This window comes from Cannabis sativa, chromosome 1, assembly GCF_029168945.1.
Source record: "Cannabis sativa cultivar Pink pepper isolate KNU-18-1 chromosome 1, ASM2916894v1, whole genome shotgun sequence".
Classification (NCBI taxonomy): domain Eukaryota; kingdom Viridiplantae; phylum Streptophyta; class Magnoliopsida; order Rosales; family Cannabaceae; genus Cannabis; species Cannabis sativa.
In genome coordinates this window covers 5865919-5882606 of record NC_083601.1, presented here as the reverse complement: position 1 = coordinate 5882606, position 16688 = coordinate 5865919, and the positions used below count along the sequence as shown (strand labels likewise).

Here is a 16688-nt window from a genome sequence, read left to right as displayed (position 1 = left end):
AATATACGTACATATATTTTATTGTTGTTAATTAAATTCAAATTAGTATAGTAATAGAGAAAATTTAGAAATTAGATTTTTATTATGAACTTTTATTTATTTAAAATAATTAACTTTTATAAAAAAAAATAGAAAAAATGAGAGATATACATACAAGATTAGGTATATATATTTTGTTGGTTTTAATTAAATTTAAAATAGGATAGTAAATTTATGGTTTAAATAATATCACATGAGAACAATATATAATATTGTATATATATAAATAATATCATTTCAAATATTAAATATCAGTTTAAATGGGATTTGTTTTATTATTTTATTATATATAAATAATATTTTATTAAATATAAATAAAAAATCACATCCATGAATTTCTCATAAACTAAGAATTTAGTTATATAGACACACTTTATATAGAATAGATATAGACATAAAAGCTTCATTTCATAAGGGAAATTATGGAGAAGGAAGCTGTGAAAATTGCCAAGGTTCCAACAGAGGACAATCCTTCAGACATGATTACTAAAGCAGTGTCAAACAGTAAATTTGAGCATTGCCTAAAGCTGATTGGAATTGGAGTCATTCGAGCCCTAAAGGGCTGAGGAATAGCAGCACTGCTTGAAGTAATTACAAGCAATAGCAACTTGAAGCTAGGGTGGGGATTTGCTAAGATGGTTACAAGTTACTAGTCATTGTTTTCAACTGACAGTTAGTTGTTAGTGACAACTGCACAAATGTAGCTCGACAGGGAGAGTTAGTTAATTCTGTTAGGATATCTAATGCCTATAAATACTAGTAAGGCTTGTAATTATCTATTGTTCTTGATGAAGAACTGTGTAACTCTATAACACACTTGGTGTTTAATAAAAATATTAATGGTTGCTGCTCCAACTGAGAAGTAAAGCATTGTACTGAGCTTGAACTTGTTAATCCACTTAGTGTTTAAAAAAGATATTTCTTAGTGTTTGTGTTTTAGGTGAACTTGACATCTAGTGCCTTGATTGATCACAACAGATGTAACTTGTAGCTATGAAAAATGTGAATAATGAGGCACAATATAATATAATGTTTCACTTATTATTATTTTTTAGAGAAAAAGAATTTGATAAGAAGAAGAAGAGGTCATATCAAGTAATAGAGAAACAAAACGATAAAAGGTCTCCCAAACCCAAAGTTGCAAAGGGGGCATCTTGACTTGAGCTGTCCAAGCACAAAACAACAATGAAATGGGTTTTATATTGCATTATATAAGCTCACCAATCAGATCACATCCAAATCCCAATAGTTTTTTTTTTCTTTTTGGGTCTCAAAATCCCAATAGTTGTGAGTTTATTGATAAGACCTGTATTCTTTTCTTTTCTATTCTAGTATTCAGTCTTTATTTGGTGGTAGGAAATGGAATATTTCCTTCTCAAGCTGTGTTCACATTATGTTTTTATGTTTTTACAACTCTCATATCCAATAACTATTACTCACGTAATGGTCCTATGCGGATCTTATTGTTTCTTCATAAATTAGAAGAATATGCTTGTTTTGTATACTTATAAAGTCTTTAAAAATTAGTTATTATTGTCAACAGTTTTCTACTCATATCTTTTTAAAATAAATTTTATTCATAATCTTTGATTATAGATGATAACAAAATTTATAATTTACAATAAATTTGGTTACAACTCACTATGTATAATCAATAACTTAGCTATAATCTTAACTACGAAAGGATTCATTTGTTACTAATTTTTTTTGTAATCACAAATTCTCTGATTTTAATCTTAATATTTTATTGTGTATTAAATACCCAGTGATTCCATAAGATAAGTATCTAAAGGTCAGCTGGTAGATGCTGATTCAAGAAAGAAAGTACTCAATTTTAATTTGAAATCTCTTTGTTATGCTGAGTCAAAGATAGGAAGCTCCGCTATTACCATATAGGCATATCGTTCTTTAGGAAAGGGATTACCGGATCTCATTGACATTAATGATTTGGCACTTTTGGTTACATAAACTACCTAAATACGATGCAGGTTCTTGTGAATAAAAATTGGATCGACAAGCAATCATCATAATTTGTTTATGTTGCACATGTCGTACCTGTTTTTGATTACTAGTTTTAATATCAGCTACAACTGCATGTAAGTGGTCCACTTATGATAGTGTCCATATAACCTTTTAACAAGTGCCACCTGCATACCACCATGAAGAGACTTACATTTAGGAGCGTGTGGTGGAAGCGTGCTCATTCCACCACCTTTGGAGAAAAGTGCCATTGTAAAAGAGTTAATAAAAAAAGGAAAAAAATAAACACCCAATGGCATTCTCTACTTCTCTTCTGGAGAAATGTAGAATACTTTGTCCCATTATTTCACCTGCTCTTTTGTCATTGGTACACTGCAAGCTTACCTCTTTCCCTAATAAGAAGGTATCACATTACATTATTAAATGGAAATATTGTTTCATGCTTCAAAATAGATATAAATAACCACACAATCCTCTTAAGATTACCATTAAGATCAAAATAAATACATTATTACCTTAAATATTTTCTCAGTATGAAACCATATTTATAGGCATGTGGATATGGGGAGGAAGAGTGCTTATAACAATTTTGCTTCCTTTTATTTAGGAAGAAAAAAGAAAATTGTAGTTTAATGACAAGTTGAACAAGGAAAAGAAGTATTTTTATAAATCTGATTGCTGTATTAAATTAGCAAGGTGGTTCGAATGTGCATTTAAAAATATTTCAGAACATGGTTAACAAAATCACAAGTAAGAAGATTTTTGAGTATTTCAAAACTTGGTTAACAAGCTCATAAGCAAGAAGATTTTTACTACCCATGATAATGGTCAAACTAGGAAAACTTAAGCAATAGAGTCATTTTTTACATTTCGTAAAGTGAAGAAATGTAATAATTATCATTTTTGAAACATATTATATAGTGCAGAAACATTTGAGAAAAGTTGATAGATATCACCACCTGTGAGGTCAGATTGTTCTTGACACACGTCAATAAAAGCTTTTGCCACTTTTCCTTTGCCTACAGCCGAAACCGATTATGTCATTCCCCTATTCTCTGGATCCTAACAAGGAAGACAATCCTTATCATCCTTTTCCTCCTGAATCAGAATCTCTTTTATCACCATCATCTGCAAAAGTCCTTCACCAAAAAGATGGTACTAGAGAAAAAGGAATAAGCAAAACAACAAGCCTGGAAGACATTGAAGATGAAGGGTCTTCTTCTTCATTTTCTCACAGGAAAATTGCACCAATCAATAGATACGCTCTTGCTGGTGCCATTTTGGCTTCCACCAACTCTGTTCTACTAGGCTATGGTCAGTTTTCTAGATTAAAAAACAGAAATTTATAGAATTTCATCCCAGAATGTCAATTTTTGATCTTGCTTTTGTATATAATTACAGATATTGGGGTAATGAGTGGAGCTGTGCTTTTCATCAAAGAAGACATGAAAATCACATCGACTCAAGTTGAAATTTTGGTTGGTTCTCTAAATGTATGTTCCTTAATCGGCTCCCTAGCTTCAGGCAAGACCTCAGATTGGATAGGGAGGCGTTACACCATAATCCTCGCCGCCGCCACATTCCTAATCGGCGCCATCCTAATGGGTCTCGCCCCATCATATTCAATTCTCCTCGTCGGAAGATTAATCGCCGGAATAGGCGTCGGCTACTCCCTAATGATTGCCCCGGTCTACGTCGCTGAGCTTTCCCCAACTCTGACCCGCGGATTCCTCACCTCCCTCCCTGAGGTCTTCATCAATATCGGAATTTTACTCGGCTACATCTCCAATTACGCTCTGTCGGGCCTACCAGAAACTTTAAATTGGCGACTCATGCTAGGACTTGCGGCGGTTCCAGCGGTGGTGGTCGCGATCGGGGTTTTGGCGATGCCAGAATCGCCTCGGTGGCTGGTAATGCGAGGAAGGAGAGACGAGGCGAGGAAGGTCCTAATCAAAACCTCAGAGACGAAAGAGGAAGCCGAACTGAGATTGAAGGAGATCGTCGAAGCGGCGTCGTTTTCCCTCGGCGGTGCTTCTTCAAGCAGTGCATGGCAAGGAGAAGGAGTTTGGAAGGAGATGATTTTCAGACCTTCGAGACAGCTTCGACGGATCCTAATTGCTGCCATTGGAGTCAATTTCTTCATGCAAGCTTCAGGAAACGACGCCGTTGTGTATTACAGCCCCGAGGTTTTCAGAGACGCTGGCATCGCGAACAGAAGACAGCAAGTAGGAGTGACCGTCATAATGGGCCTTGCCAAGACCTCATTCGTTTTAATTTCAGCCTTTTACTTGGACAAGTTTGGTCGACGACCGCTTTTGTTATTGGGCTCAATTGGGATAGCCTTGTCATTAGCTGGGTTGGGCCTGGGTTCTAAGTATCTCCAGTATTCAGATGAGAAGCCCATTTGGGCTATAGTTCTTTGCGTTGTAGCTGTTTGCTCAGCGGTTTCGTTCTTTTCTATTGGGCTTGGGCCCATAACATGGGTGTACTCGTCGGAGATCTTTCCAATGAAGTTTCGAGCCCAAGGTTCTAGCTTGGCAATTTCTGTGAACAGATTGGTAAGTGGGGTTGTGTCCATGACATTTTTAAGCATCTCTAGGGAGATATCGTTTGGGGGAACATTTTTTGCTTTGTCTGCAATAATGGTAGTTGGTACCGTTTTCTTTTACTTCTTTTTACCTGAAACCAAAGGTAAGAGCTTAGAAGAGATTGGGACCCTATTCGAGGATCGAGTGGAAAATGACCAATACAAGCTTCTTCTTTCTTGATCTAATTTGTTGTTGAGAAATGTAAAGAGTCCCGCAGCAAGTTTTGTATAATAATGGAAATGTCAAGAGTGACACTCCAATTTCTTGTAATATTTACAATTTATTAACTTTGGTCTAGTTGTGGTAGATGGAGGAATCAATCAGTGTGGGATATGATTAGTTTTCATTCCTTCTTTTTTTTATATCAGTTTTTTATGTTATAACTTTTCTGACAAAAGCCACTTGTACAATGTAACATGCTTATTTTGTAGTTGACTAACTACTACTCTTAAATGCCACACTCAAAGTTAAATTAATATGCAATAGTAGTATTTGTCTGTTGGTGAACGTTTTCTTCATTCTTTAATTGTGCAATGCCACGTCTTAGTAGTTCATGCAAAATTTGGCTATAAGTTATGGCAACAGCAGATACCTCATTTACTTCCGTAGCCGCTACCTAATCCCACCTCATTTTTTTCTATCATGCAATTCAACATCAACCCAAAATTTTAAAAGAATTGGCTATAGCTTTTTACCAAAAAGAAGAACATGGCTACTGCAATTGATCCCCAGTTAAATGAAAATACCATTGAGGATGGTAATAGCAACAAAGCAGGGATGAACAAGTACACTCTTCTTTGCGGACTTTTGGCCTCCACAAGCTCAATCTTGTTGGGTTATGGTTAGTTCATATGATATTTGTTTCCCTTTTACTTATCCTTATTCTACTGACACTAAACACTTCATCTCAATTATGTGCATTTTGTAGATATAGGAGTGATGAGTGGGGCAGTGCTTTTCATCAAAGAGAATTTAAAAATAACATCAACCCAAGTGGAAATTTTAGTAGGAACCCTAAATGTATTCTCTCTAATAGGATCACTTGCCTCTGGTAAGACTTCAGATTACATAGGCAGGCGTTACACCATAGTCTTAGCTGCAACAACATTTTTAATTGGTGCCCTTATCATGGGCCTAGCACCCTCATTCCCATTCCTACTCGCCGGTCGCGTAGTCGCCGGCATCGGCGTCGGCTACGCCCTCATGATCGCTCCCATCTACACAGCCGAGCTATCTCCAGCCATGTCCCGGGGTTTCCTCACCTCCTTACCCGAAGTCTTCATCACTTTCGGTATCTTAATAGGTTACATATTCAACTACGCCTTGTCAGGCTTGCCTGCACACATAAATTGGAGACTAATGCTGGGTCTCGCGGCAGTTCCGGCGATCGGAATCGGTATAGGGGTCATGGTTATGCCTGAGTCTCCACGTTGGCTCGCCATGAAAGGCAGATTGAGTGAGGCAAAGCAGGTTCTTGGTAAGATATCATCCACTGAAACTGAAGCTGAGTTAAGATATGAGGAAATTGTCAAGGCAGCAGGCCCGGCCCGTGAGGGTTGGGATGGTGGGCCGTGGGTTTGGAAGGAGCTTTTATTAAGCCCATCAAGGCCCATACGTCGGATGGTTGTGGCTGCTATTGGGCTTAACTTTTTTATGCAAGCATCTGGAAACGACGCCGTTATATACTACTGTCCTGAAGTGTTTAAAGCAGCTGGCATACACAAGAAAACGCATCTTTTCGGCGTGAATGTTATCATGGGGCTTGCAAAGACTTCTTTCGTGTTGTTCTCAGCTTTGTATTTGGACAAATTTGGAAGAAGACCTCTTTTGTTGTTGGGATCCGCTGGGATGGCCATTTCACTTGCTGGACTTGGTTTGGGCTCTAAGTTTATGGAGAGTTCCAGTAGCAGGCCCACTTGGGCTCTGGTATTGTGCATCGTAGCAGTGTGTGCTGATGTTTCGTTCTTTTCAATTGGGCTCGGCCCAGTAACATGGGTTTACTCGTCTGAGATTTTCCCAATGAGGCTTCGGGCCCAAGGTACGAGCCTGGCCATATCGGTGAACCGGTTGGTGAGTGGGGCAGTGTCAATGACATTTTTGACAATTTCTAAGGAAATAACATTTGGGGGAATGTTTTTTGTGCTTGGGGGAGTAATGGTGGTGGCTACTTTGTTCTTTTTCTTGTTTTTGCCTGAGACAAAAGGCAAGACCTTGGAAGAGATGGAAACTATTTTTGAAGATAGAACTATGAGTAAATGTAATAATTATAGGTCAATGGAAATGAGGCCAATGTAATATTCAATTATTTTGTGTAATGATAAATTAAAAGAATAAAAGGGCAGAATAGTCAGCATAACTAATTTTTTACTAGTGTTTTCAGCTAGATTAGAATCTCTTCTAAAAAAGAAAGAAAAGAATGTCTTCAAAATAAAAGTTCCATGTAGAATATTAAAATCTTCATTTGTTGGCCGACATAATTGGAATAGCCAATAAACGAATAGAATATTGTTAATTAAAAGCTCGAGACACTAAATTAAACCAATTTTCTGTGATGTTTGTAACCATATAATATATATTATATTAATTGTTATGCCATTCTTTTTATTAATAGCTAGCTTGCTCTTGGTAACCATTTGGTAAGCTTTCTTAACTGTACCAAATAATAATTTCAAGATAAAGATTAGCCAAAATGATGGTCTTCTCATTCTTTCATTCCAAATAATATAGTTTCTTCAAAATCTCTGATTGTTCTCAAATCGTTTAATTACAATTACAAATATATAGCACGCTAATATTTACCTTAATAAAATGTCAATATGAATAAGACATGTAAATATTTACCTTAATTATTAGCCATATAAGGGATAGAGGTTTAAATGATGGGTATTGAATTATGAACAGTTACTTATTCTTGTAATTATTTTTCATTATTGTTTTGTTTTTTGAATGGCATATGTTTGTCATGTTATATGAAAATTAAACATAAGAGATGGAGAAAGATATCACATTCTTAAAAATGTAGAAAAATCCAAAATATTGGTTCATAAAACGTACTCCACTTTTTCTCTTTATATCATACATTCTTTCTTTTTCATGATTTGACCTCTCATATGTTCCATTATTTTTAATTTCACTCATTGCCAAATATAACATTAGTATATGTCTCACCGTTTTAAGCTCTATTATGCAGAGAAAGAAACAACTCAGAGTAATTATACTAATTTTATGTTTTAATTTACAAAAGGATATATGAGCAAAGAGCAATGTGTTATTAACAAAACAGTAATTGTTTTAACAAAATATATAACAGTGAAAAATAAAAAACAAAAAATTTACTAGTCGTACACGTAAATAATACTATACTTGTTAAAAAGGCTCAAATTCAATAATGTGTTGAGACAGAGACTTTAGCTATATTTGGTCACATAATGGATATAAATAACAAAAATATATAAGGAATAGAAGACAAGCAAGCAAGAAAAACCACACACAGAACTACGTCTTTTCAGGCAGTATAGTGTTAAGACCATACCACATTGCAGGCTTTTTGTATTGTGATATAACTGATAAGAGTATAATATTATTAGGAAGAACAGCAAGGTAGGGCAGCCATTTTTTAAAAAGGTGAAACCAAATCAACCCAATTTTAAAAAAACACACACACATGCATTCATACATGTATATATATATTTATATATGAAATGCATGTATATATTGTTCCGGAAAAGTAATGTGCAGGGGTCAGGAGTGGTACACAGGTGGGGAAAGAGTAACCAAATAAGCTAAGGTAAGACTAAACATAAAACATAAACTGACATATTGGGCCATTGGGGTCGAGAATTCTCACCACCACATGGACAAAATTTCTATAGTTATACGTATAATGATATAAGTAATATCAATATTTAATCTAATTATTCAAACATTAATTACTCAAATTAATGTGTATATATGTATATGTACTGCCCCTAAATTAATATATATATATATATATTTTTCTGAGATAGGGTAAAAAAGAAAAAAAAATGAATTATTGTTTAAACGGCGACAAGAGATATAAAACAAAATGAATTAACTAATTATAATTGATTGATTGAATAATTGGAGCCAAATATAGATTTGATCGATCACGGGTCCTGAATTCTTATCATGGTTTTGTAACATTGAGGGGTACATCTCCACTACTTTTTGATATGGTAAACGACGAGTACATTAATTCACTTTCTTTTTTGGTAAACGACCAGTACATAATCACTTAGTATATATATATGGATAAATATATAGTGAAATTTGAAAGCATTTACCAGATGTAGGCATGTAAATATGTTGTGGGCATCTATTTCTTTGCTTGAAAAGACCAGATTATAATTACCATATATTACTCAAAAGCAGGGATATTTTGTTTTAATTTATTTTTGGAAAACAAATTCAAAATATTGAATTTATTATAAGAGTGTATTCAAATTCAAACGTAGAAAAGCATGCACGAATTCCACGTCAATAAAAATGAAATGCTTTATATATATTTGGTGTTGATATTAATTATTAATTTAATCATTGATGAGATACGATGATGATGAGCAAATTTCAAATTAAGATGCATTTATATATAGAAAAAATGTTTGACGAGTAAGTTGCAAACTCTTGCCTCATATGTTTTTTGTACATTGCATTTGTCTTATTAGTACTCTAATCTTATTCTTTTATTAAAGTAGATTTACTACTTTTTGAATTGATAAATTATTTGAAGGCTAGTGCCGAGTTACCATATGCTCACAGTCATTGTAAAGGACAACCCCACATGGATACTCAAAAGTGAAAAATATATATATAAACTAGACCATATTGCCCAAAAGTCAAATAATCCAAAAAGTGACATACATTACATTATTATTTATATTATTATGTATGGTATATAGATCCCATCCAAAATGGGCTTTGAAATTTTCAGAGCCTTTGCTAATTTTCTCTTTCTATAGCTTGAATTAATAATTAGCATATGTATAAAATTTTATGATCATCATCAAATTAAGCAATAATATTATGGAGTAAAATGAGGAAATCCATGGGAAGGTATGACTTATCTTGTTGTCTTTGTAACAAATTACACCTTGAAAATCCGAAACCAACTACTCTAAACTGTCTTATAGTTACTTGGCTTGGCATTTCAGTAAAGGGTAAGAGCTGTACTCTTTGGTTTGTATTCACATTATTTGGAAGCTTTTAAGACTTGGAGATTCTGTGTCTTGGAAGCTTGAGAGATCATGAGATTTGGGAAAGATGAACTTGAAGATATGTGTATGTTAATTATACAAATAATATTATTGTAATTTATAAATATATGTGTGTGTGTGTGTGTGTTCTCAAGGGTTAATAATGTTAGGATCATCAGATGTGATCAGGGGCATGGGGTGTTTTTGGGAAAGTGAAAATTGATCATCATAAATAGAAGTAAGTGTATAGTATTGAGTAAGATTGAACTTCTTGGATTTTGGCCAAAGAGTTTCGGTTCCTTCTGCTTTGTCTTGTAATTAGAAGTGTACTATAGTTAGAGAGCCAGACATTAGAAAGTCGACAAGAAACTCTTATATAAGAATAGATAGTACTCAGATTGAAACACGTATATATATATATTGTTGTTACATATTTTGGTCGAATATAATATGGAAAAAAACATAAATAAATTACTTTTGTTGATCTGAACCACACATTTTAAATCTGTATGCATCTACTTGATCTCCAAGGGTGCACAATGCATATAGTTGTATGAATCAAAATCTCCGGTTAAAAAGTAGTGTCTCATATTGTGTTAAACCAATTAAAATTTATCACATTAATTAATATTTTATTTATAAAAAATTTAAACCTCTAATAAAGTCAATAAAAGTAATTATCATATTTGATATAAATTAGATTAGTTGATGTGTCAAACTTTAATAGATTTAACACAGTATGGGACACTAACTTTTAACAGGAAATCTTAATTCATATCTGTATAGTAGATGTATGCCGCACTTCATTAATATGCACAAAATAAAATCAATTCTCTCAAAATATCCAACATTTATTAATTGTTTGAGCTTATTTAATTAGTAATTAATTGAGTACCAAAAAAAAAAAGAAGAAAAATTGAACACCAACATATATAAATTTGTATATATATTATGAATATAGTATGTGTAATTTGTTTTTTTATTTTGCTAATTTAACTATGCATATAAGTTGTGGAGTCGCCTCCGTTTGTATATTGCTCAGATTTGTACATGATTTGAGCAATGTAGATGAAGTTGAGCCCGTAATTAAAATTATAAAAAGCTATCTTATTATTTTACCTATACTTACGGGCTCAACTTCATATTCTACATTTTCAAACTTTAGTTAAAAATAATAAGATAGCTTTTTATAATTTTAATTACTTTAATATAATTTTTATATAATAATTACGTAAAATCGTATAAATAAAAAAAATTATTTCTAAATATTTATCGATCATTATCTAATATATAATTGATAAATTAATATTTTTTATTATTAGTGTCAAATTAGTGTGGTTTTAAACGTGTGATGCGCATTTGAGCTATAGTATGTTCGTAAATATGTGTCCTACTTTGGGCTAATTGTGCTGCGTCGCTAAATCCATATTTCTCATGCAGTGTCATGCTTAAATTCATATATTTTTTTATAAGGGGTTGTGCTTGTGCCTCTAATTTCATACCAAATTTTGTGTTATATCAAAAAACCCTATACTATATAAATACAATTGCCCTTACTCTATAGAGCATCACATTTTCTCTGTATAGACATTTTCTATTTTTGACACCCAAAAAAATTATATCCTTATTTTTATATGACCTTGCATGTTTTAGTTATAACATATAATTTAATGTGTCCAAAATAAATTATAAAATAGTCAATTTGCACATATACAAAAAAATATCAACGCATACACAATCGACATGTGTGAATCATAAATTTCCCATTTTAAATTTTCAAATTACTTGAAACAACATACAAAATAATACTATTAATATACGTTATCATATAAATAATTTGAGATATAATTTGGAAAATAAATCAGCACCCGAAATGTTCTTATTATATATATGTATATATTATTAAAAAAAAAAATAGAAGAGGATGCATGTTTCCATATATACAATTAATATAAGTAATATTTGGATAGACATGATAGCATGACAAAAGCTGGTATCATGGCCGAAAAACATTCCCCATTTCCATGGTTTATAAGAAATTTTAATTCATTCATTCTAGCTAAAGCATTTATACCAAAACGGTGGCTGATTTGTTCTAGCAAACGGAGCCCACTTATATATAAACAAAAATAATAGACAAGTCCCCTTGTCCCCCATTTCCCTCTGTGTTATATATATTTTCTATACAATATAATATATTTATAAATGTATTTAGATGTCTAACCAATATTATTCTTATGAATATATATATTATGTGTATGTGCTGATGTGCATGTGTGTACAAATACAAAAATATAGACATTAATTTGTACATATATACCATAATGAGATCTGCTGGGAAATCCTCAGGCATATTTTTATATTATAAGTATATGATCAAACTGAGAGGTCTGAAAATACGATTAATTAATGCATTGCTCACTAATTATAAATAATATATACATGCAACGATAAAAAATATATATGAAATAATTATCTAGGTAAAAAGTGTACGTAACGTGATCAATCTGACGTCGTATAATTAAAATTTGAAAAGTCAAAGTTCCCGTGATCAATGTTTTTATAAATAAAACTTGCGACGATAGTAACTTCAGTACTAGTGCAGACATTTTATATATGTATTTTCTTACTCATGCTAAAAATAATATATTTTGTGTTATAAATTATAATTACCTTTTCATAGAAAATAGATAATGTTTTTTTTTTAATTTATCACTCTTGTTTATTTTTCTTTTTAATATAATATACTAATGAGTACTTAAGATTCTAGTTGACAGCACAGTGGCATTAACTGTATAGTGTTTTTTTCTTAATTAAGGCTACTAATTGCATATAAATGGTTTCGTTATTTAAAACTCTAATTTTATTTCAGGAAAATATATAACTAATTAATTCCGGACATGCAGATTTTTTTTTTTTTTTTGTAAGGACATGGAGAAAATTTATTTACATCTGTCTGATTATTTAATTTTATGTACTTCCACATTTAATTTGGTTACGCCTACCCAAAGTGTCATAATCACAAGAGTTGGCTTTGTTCTACAAACATAGGCAATCATTTTTAAAATCATTTTCTATTTGATTTTTTTTTTGGAATCACATTTTCAATTTGATTGAGTTGTAAAGCTTAAGCAATTTAAACTCTATTTCAAAATAAAATAATAAAAAAAAACTTTTGACCAAGAAAATTAACTCAACGTGACCTTATTAATATTTTCTATTGACTCTTTGAACAGTTGTACTTCACCATATCACTGCCCATATATCCCATGACTTTTATCTTCTGTAAAAAAGAAAAAGAAAATCTTTATTCTGTTATTATTGTTCGTATTATTAGATAAGGCTGATTGGGTAAATTTCTGTTACGAATTCAAATGACATTCTTAAATGAATGAACAATTTTTTTTCTGTTAAAAAATTGAACTTTTTGAAAATGACTGTAATTTTTATTATTTTATTTTTTTGAAAATGGTCATATAAATAAACTAAATATATAACTAATACAAATTTTAATATTTTGGTTGATGAGGACAAAGAAGAGGACGAAAACCACCCAAAAAAAGTTTTGTGAGACTCATTTTTATATTATATCATTAAAATGATTTGAACTTTCGGTTTCTCATGCATTTATAGTACCCTCAGCTCTACAAAAGTCCGCCATTATCTCTGTCTTCAAAAACTCAAAACAACAACTCCTTTCTTTCTCTCTCTCCCTCTGTTGATCTCTCTATTGATCTGTAATGGAAAGTCGATTCAAGCATAAGCTCTCTCGCATGTTCCGGGGATCATTCGGGTCGTGCCGGACTCGAAACTTGAGTGATGTAATTGAAAAATCGTCATTGCCGCCTGAGGAAATTAATCACAGCTTTCACATGACTGACCCCATTATTCCTCAAAAGATTCGACCTTTTCCATCCATATGTCGACCCATCGAACAAATCGATAACAACTGTATTGTTTCCACCATGGACGTGATGCTTCCGAGGGCCAAACTCTCCTCCTCCTCCTCCGTGGGAGCAACACCGTTCTCAAGAGTTGATTCTTTCAGTGGCCGAAGCTGTTCTCGGGCGTCCCCTGTATTTCCACTGAACCCATTTTACGAGCTGAGAAATAGTAATTTCAGGCAGAAGAAGAGTAGTAAGAACATTAATAACCCTGCTAAGAAGGAAAAGAGCAAGAAGAAGAAGAAGAACCAAAAGAGCTTTAAAAACAAGGATTACTTCGCTCCCTTCAGTTCATCTTCTCTGGACAGTAATCTCGGTGGGTGGTGGTTCAGCAGCGAAGACGAAGATCGAACCTACGACGAACGAGAAGACGAAACGGAAACCCTGTTTTTCTCTTCCAAGAGCCTATCTTCAGACTCGTCGGAGCAACGACGGCGTCGGAGGAATCGCCGAAGTGATAAGTCGGGTCTCCGGATAAAGACGAGCTCTGATGTGGGTCTTGTTCCGTTACCGGCGAGAGTAAAGGATAGCTTTGCTGTGGTGAAGAAATCGAGCGATCCTCATCACGATTTCAGAACGTCAATGGTGGAGATGATTGTAGAGAAACAGATCTTCGGGGCCAAAGATCTTGAGCAGCTTTTGCAGTGTTTTCTCTCATTGAATTCGGATCATCATCACAGAGTCATCGTTGAAGTTTTTACAGAGATTTTGGAAGCTCTGTTCACAAACTGGGGATCTTAAAAAATTAATTAATGAAGAAAAAACGTTTCTCTGTTTTCTTCTATTATTAATTAATTTGCGTATTAATCTTAGATTAATTCTAACTTTAATTAACTAAATTAGAGGTTGTATTATCCAACATTTTAATCAATTTTCTTTTAATGTAGAATGACTGTGGTCTTTTTCTTCTTTTGTATTGATATATGAACAGTTGAGGTAGACTGTGGTTGAATAGAGAAAGATATGGTAAAAAGAAGAGAAATACATCAGATAATTTGGCATTATATTTGATATCTGATATTGTGGACGTGTCTTTTGATGATTTTGAAAAAGATTGTCTAAAGGGGAAGAAAGAGTAGTGGTAAAAAAGTCTATGGATGTTTCATTTCTAACTTTTCTGATCAGGTTGTGAGACTTTTCAACTGGGAATTTGAATGAGGCAAAAAGTTACTCTTAATTTCTCGTGCTTGTGTTGTGTGTGACTAAAGTTTTGAATTGCCATTCCCACAAACAATTTTTTGCTCTAAAAAGAATACAAGAAAAAGGATGTCCAATTTTCAAAATTCTCCAATGTGAACCACTTTTTGGCTACTTTTTCCATATAAAATGTTCAAGCAAAATAGTCAAAATAAACAATTAAGAGTACTTAAAAATTAAACTTTTTGATCTTCCATTTTTATTTCTTTAATAAATTCCAATCAATACTATAAGAGAAAAAAAAATGGTTGATAGAAATATATAAGCATGCTCCCTAGTGCCTTTATTAAAATAGTTAGGAAGCTAGGACCTTTTAGTTTTATTATTACGTTAAATGATTACTGACAAGTTAACTAGAACCACATCATAGCCTGGTGATTGTAAAAGCATTTACTAAATTCCAATGGTAGTTTTTCCATTTTTCCTTTTTTTTAAACTTTTTTTTTTTTGGTCAGACATAATTTCCTAAAGAATCTTAGTTTATTGAACATTTGATAAGATTAACAAATATCAATTCCTTAATTTTTCAATAAAGAAAAACAAATAAAAAAGACAAAAATCATTAAATTTTCCAAATTGTACTTTGGTCAGTTGGTGGTCATTTAACCTATAACTAATAACTATACACATTTCAAGAGCTAAAAAAAAAAGTGGGGGACATTATCTTAACCTCTCAAAAGAATCCAGTGAAATTTTCAAAAAAGAAAAAAAAAATCCAGTGAAGACATAGAACTGACAAAATATCTAAACAAACTCTTATAATCTTCCCTTAATTTGATTCAATGCATGCATGTATATATTTTATTGCCTATAAATACAAAATATTTGTATATATGCTTTGTACCCAATAAATCCATCCATAACTTTTATATATTATATAATCTTGCATAATAAGTTTGAAGAACAAAATAATGCATATAGGTATAATTGATCAAACATATCCTTGACTATATATTTTGTTTACAAGTATATGCATTAACTTTTTATTCTCATCCAAAACAAAACAAAAAATTGATAGTTATCAATATTTAATATCGACCTATCAGTTGTGCAGTGCATAAAAAGCCAAAGGATCGTTCAAAATAATAATATCAACAACAACACGGTACCAATACCATCATTTTCTAATTATTTGAACACAGATTGGCATATTGGCTATGGACAAAAAAAAAACCTTATGTTTTTGCATTGCATAAAAGAGACAAAAAAAATGTACCATATTTATGTTAAGTGTTTATTTATACATGACAAAATTAATTTAAGTTTAACTAATACAAACTATATATTCTTTTCATTGAATGAAAGTATAAAAGGGGACAATATTTTTATTAAAACATAGTTTAACCCCAATTTCAAACAAGAATAAGCATTAGTGATATAAAAGATAGTTATTTGCTAAGTTTAAACATACATAATATAGAAGAAACAAGTAGTAGCTTTTGTTTTAAGTTTTGACCTCCTACTACTCCCAAAGCAAATAGAAAGGACCAAGCAAAATGGCACATTATTGCTGCAAGTCAGAGGGTAGCTGATAGAGCCTGATCAGAACAAATTTTCCAGTGTTGAAAACTAACCAATTCTAATTGATTGGTCAATTTAAATTAGTATTGTGCATGGAATTGATATGTCCATTTCAACTTTCAATTCGAAATTCAGTGGCCAACCCACAATCGGGATTTTGGTTCAAAAACCGAAAATGAAAAAGAAGACACAATTGATGGAATTGA

The 16688-nt window shown here is 32.4% G+C and overlaps 3 protein-coding genes and 1 long non-coding RNA gene across 4 annotated transcripts; 3 read left to right on the top strand and 1 right to left on the bottom strand.

Moving 5' to 3' along the window:
• Positions 1-1946: 1946 nt before the first annotated feature.
• On the bottom strand, positions 1947-4259 carry LOC115708171 (uncharacterized). The gene is made up of 2 exons (XR_009684195.1): positions 2979-4259; positions 1947-2411 (listed from the first exon to the last, which is right to left on the bottom strand). It is a non-coding gene; the product is annotated as an uncharacterized LOC115708171 (long non-coding RNA).
• Positions 3047-5107, top strand: LOC115708170 (polyol transporter 5). Its single transcript, XM_030636381.2, has 2 exons — positions 3047-3333; positions 3421-5107. Exons 1-2 carry the CDS (start codon positions 3057-3059, stop codon positions 4785-4787), a joined length of 1644 nt encoding a protein of 547 aa, XP_030492241.2. The 5' UTR covers positions 3047-3056; the 3' UTR covers positions 4788-5107.
• On the top strand, positions 5094-6943 carry LOC115705089 (polyol transporter 5). The gene is made up of 2 exons (XM_030632326.2): positions 5094-5448; positions 5536-6943. Exons 1-2 carry the CDS (start codon positions 5316-5318, stop codon positions 6900-6902), a joined length of 1500 nt encoding a protein of 499 aa, XP_030488186.2. The 5' UTR covers positions 5094-5315; the 3' UTR covers positions 6903-6943.
• A 6406-nt stretch (positions 6944-13349) lies between these two features.
• LOC115704901 (transcription repressor OFP8) lies at positions 13350-14676 on the top strand. Its single transcript, XM_030632113.2, has one exon. It carries the CDS (start codon positions 13561-13563, stop codon positions 14503-14505), a length of 945 nt encoding a protein of 314 aa, XP_030487973.2. The 5' UTR covers positions 13350-13560; the 3' UTR covers positions 14506-14676.
• Positions 14677-16688: the final 2012 nt, after the last annotated feature.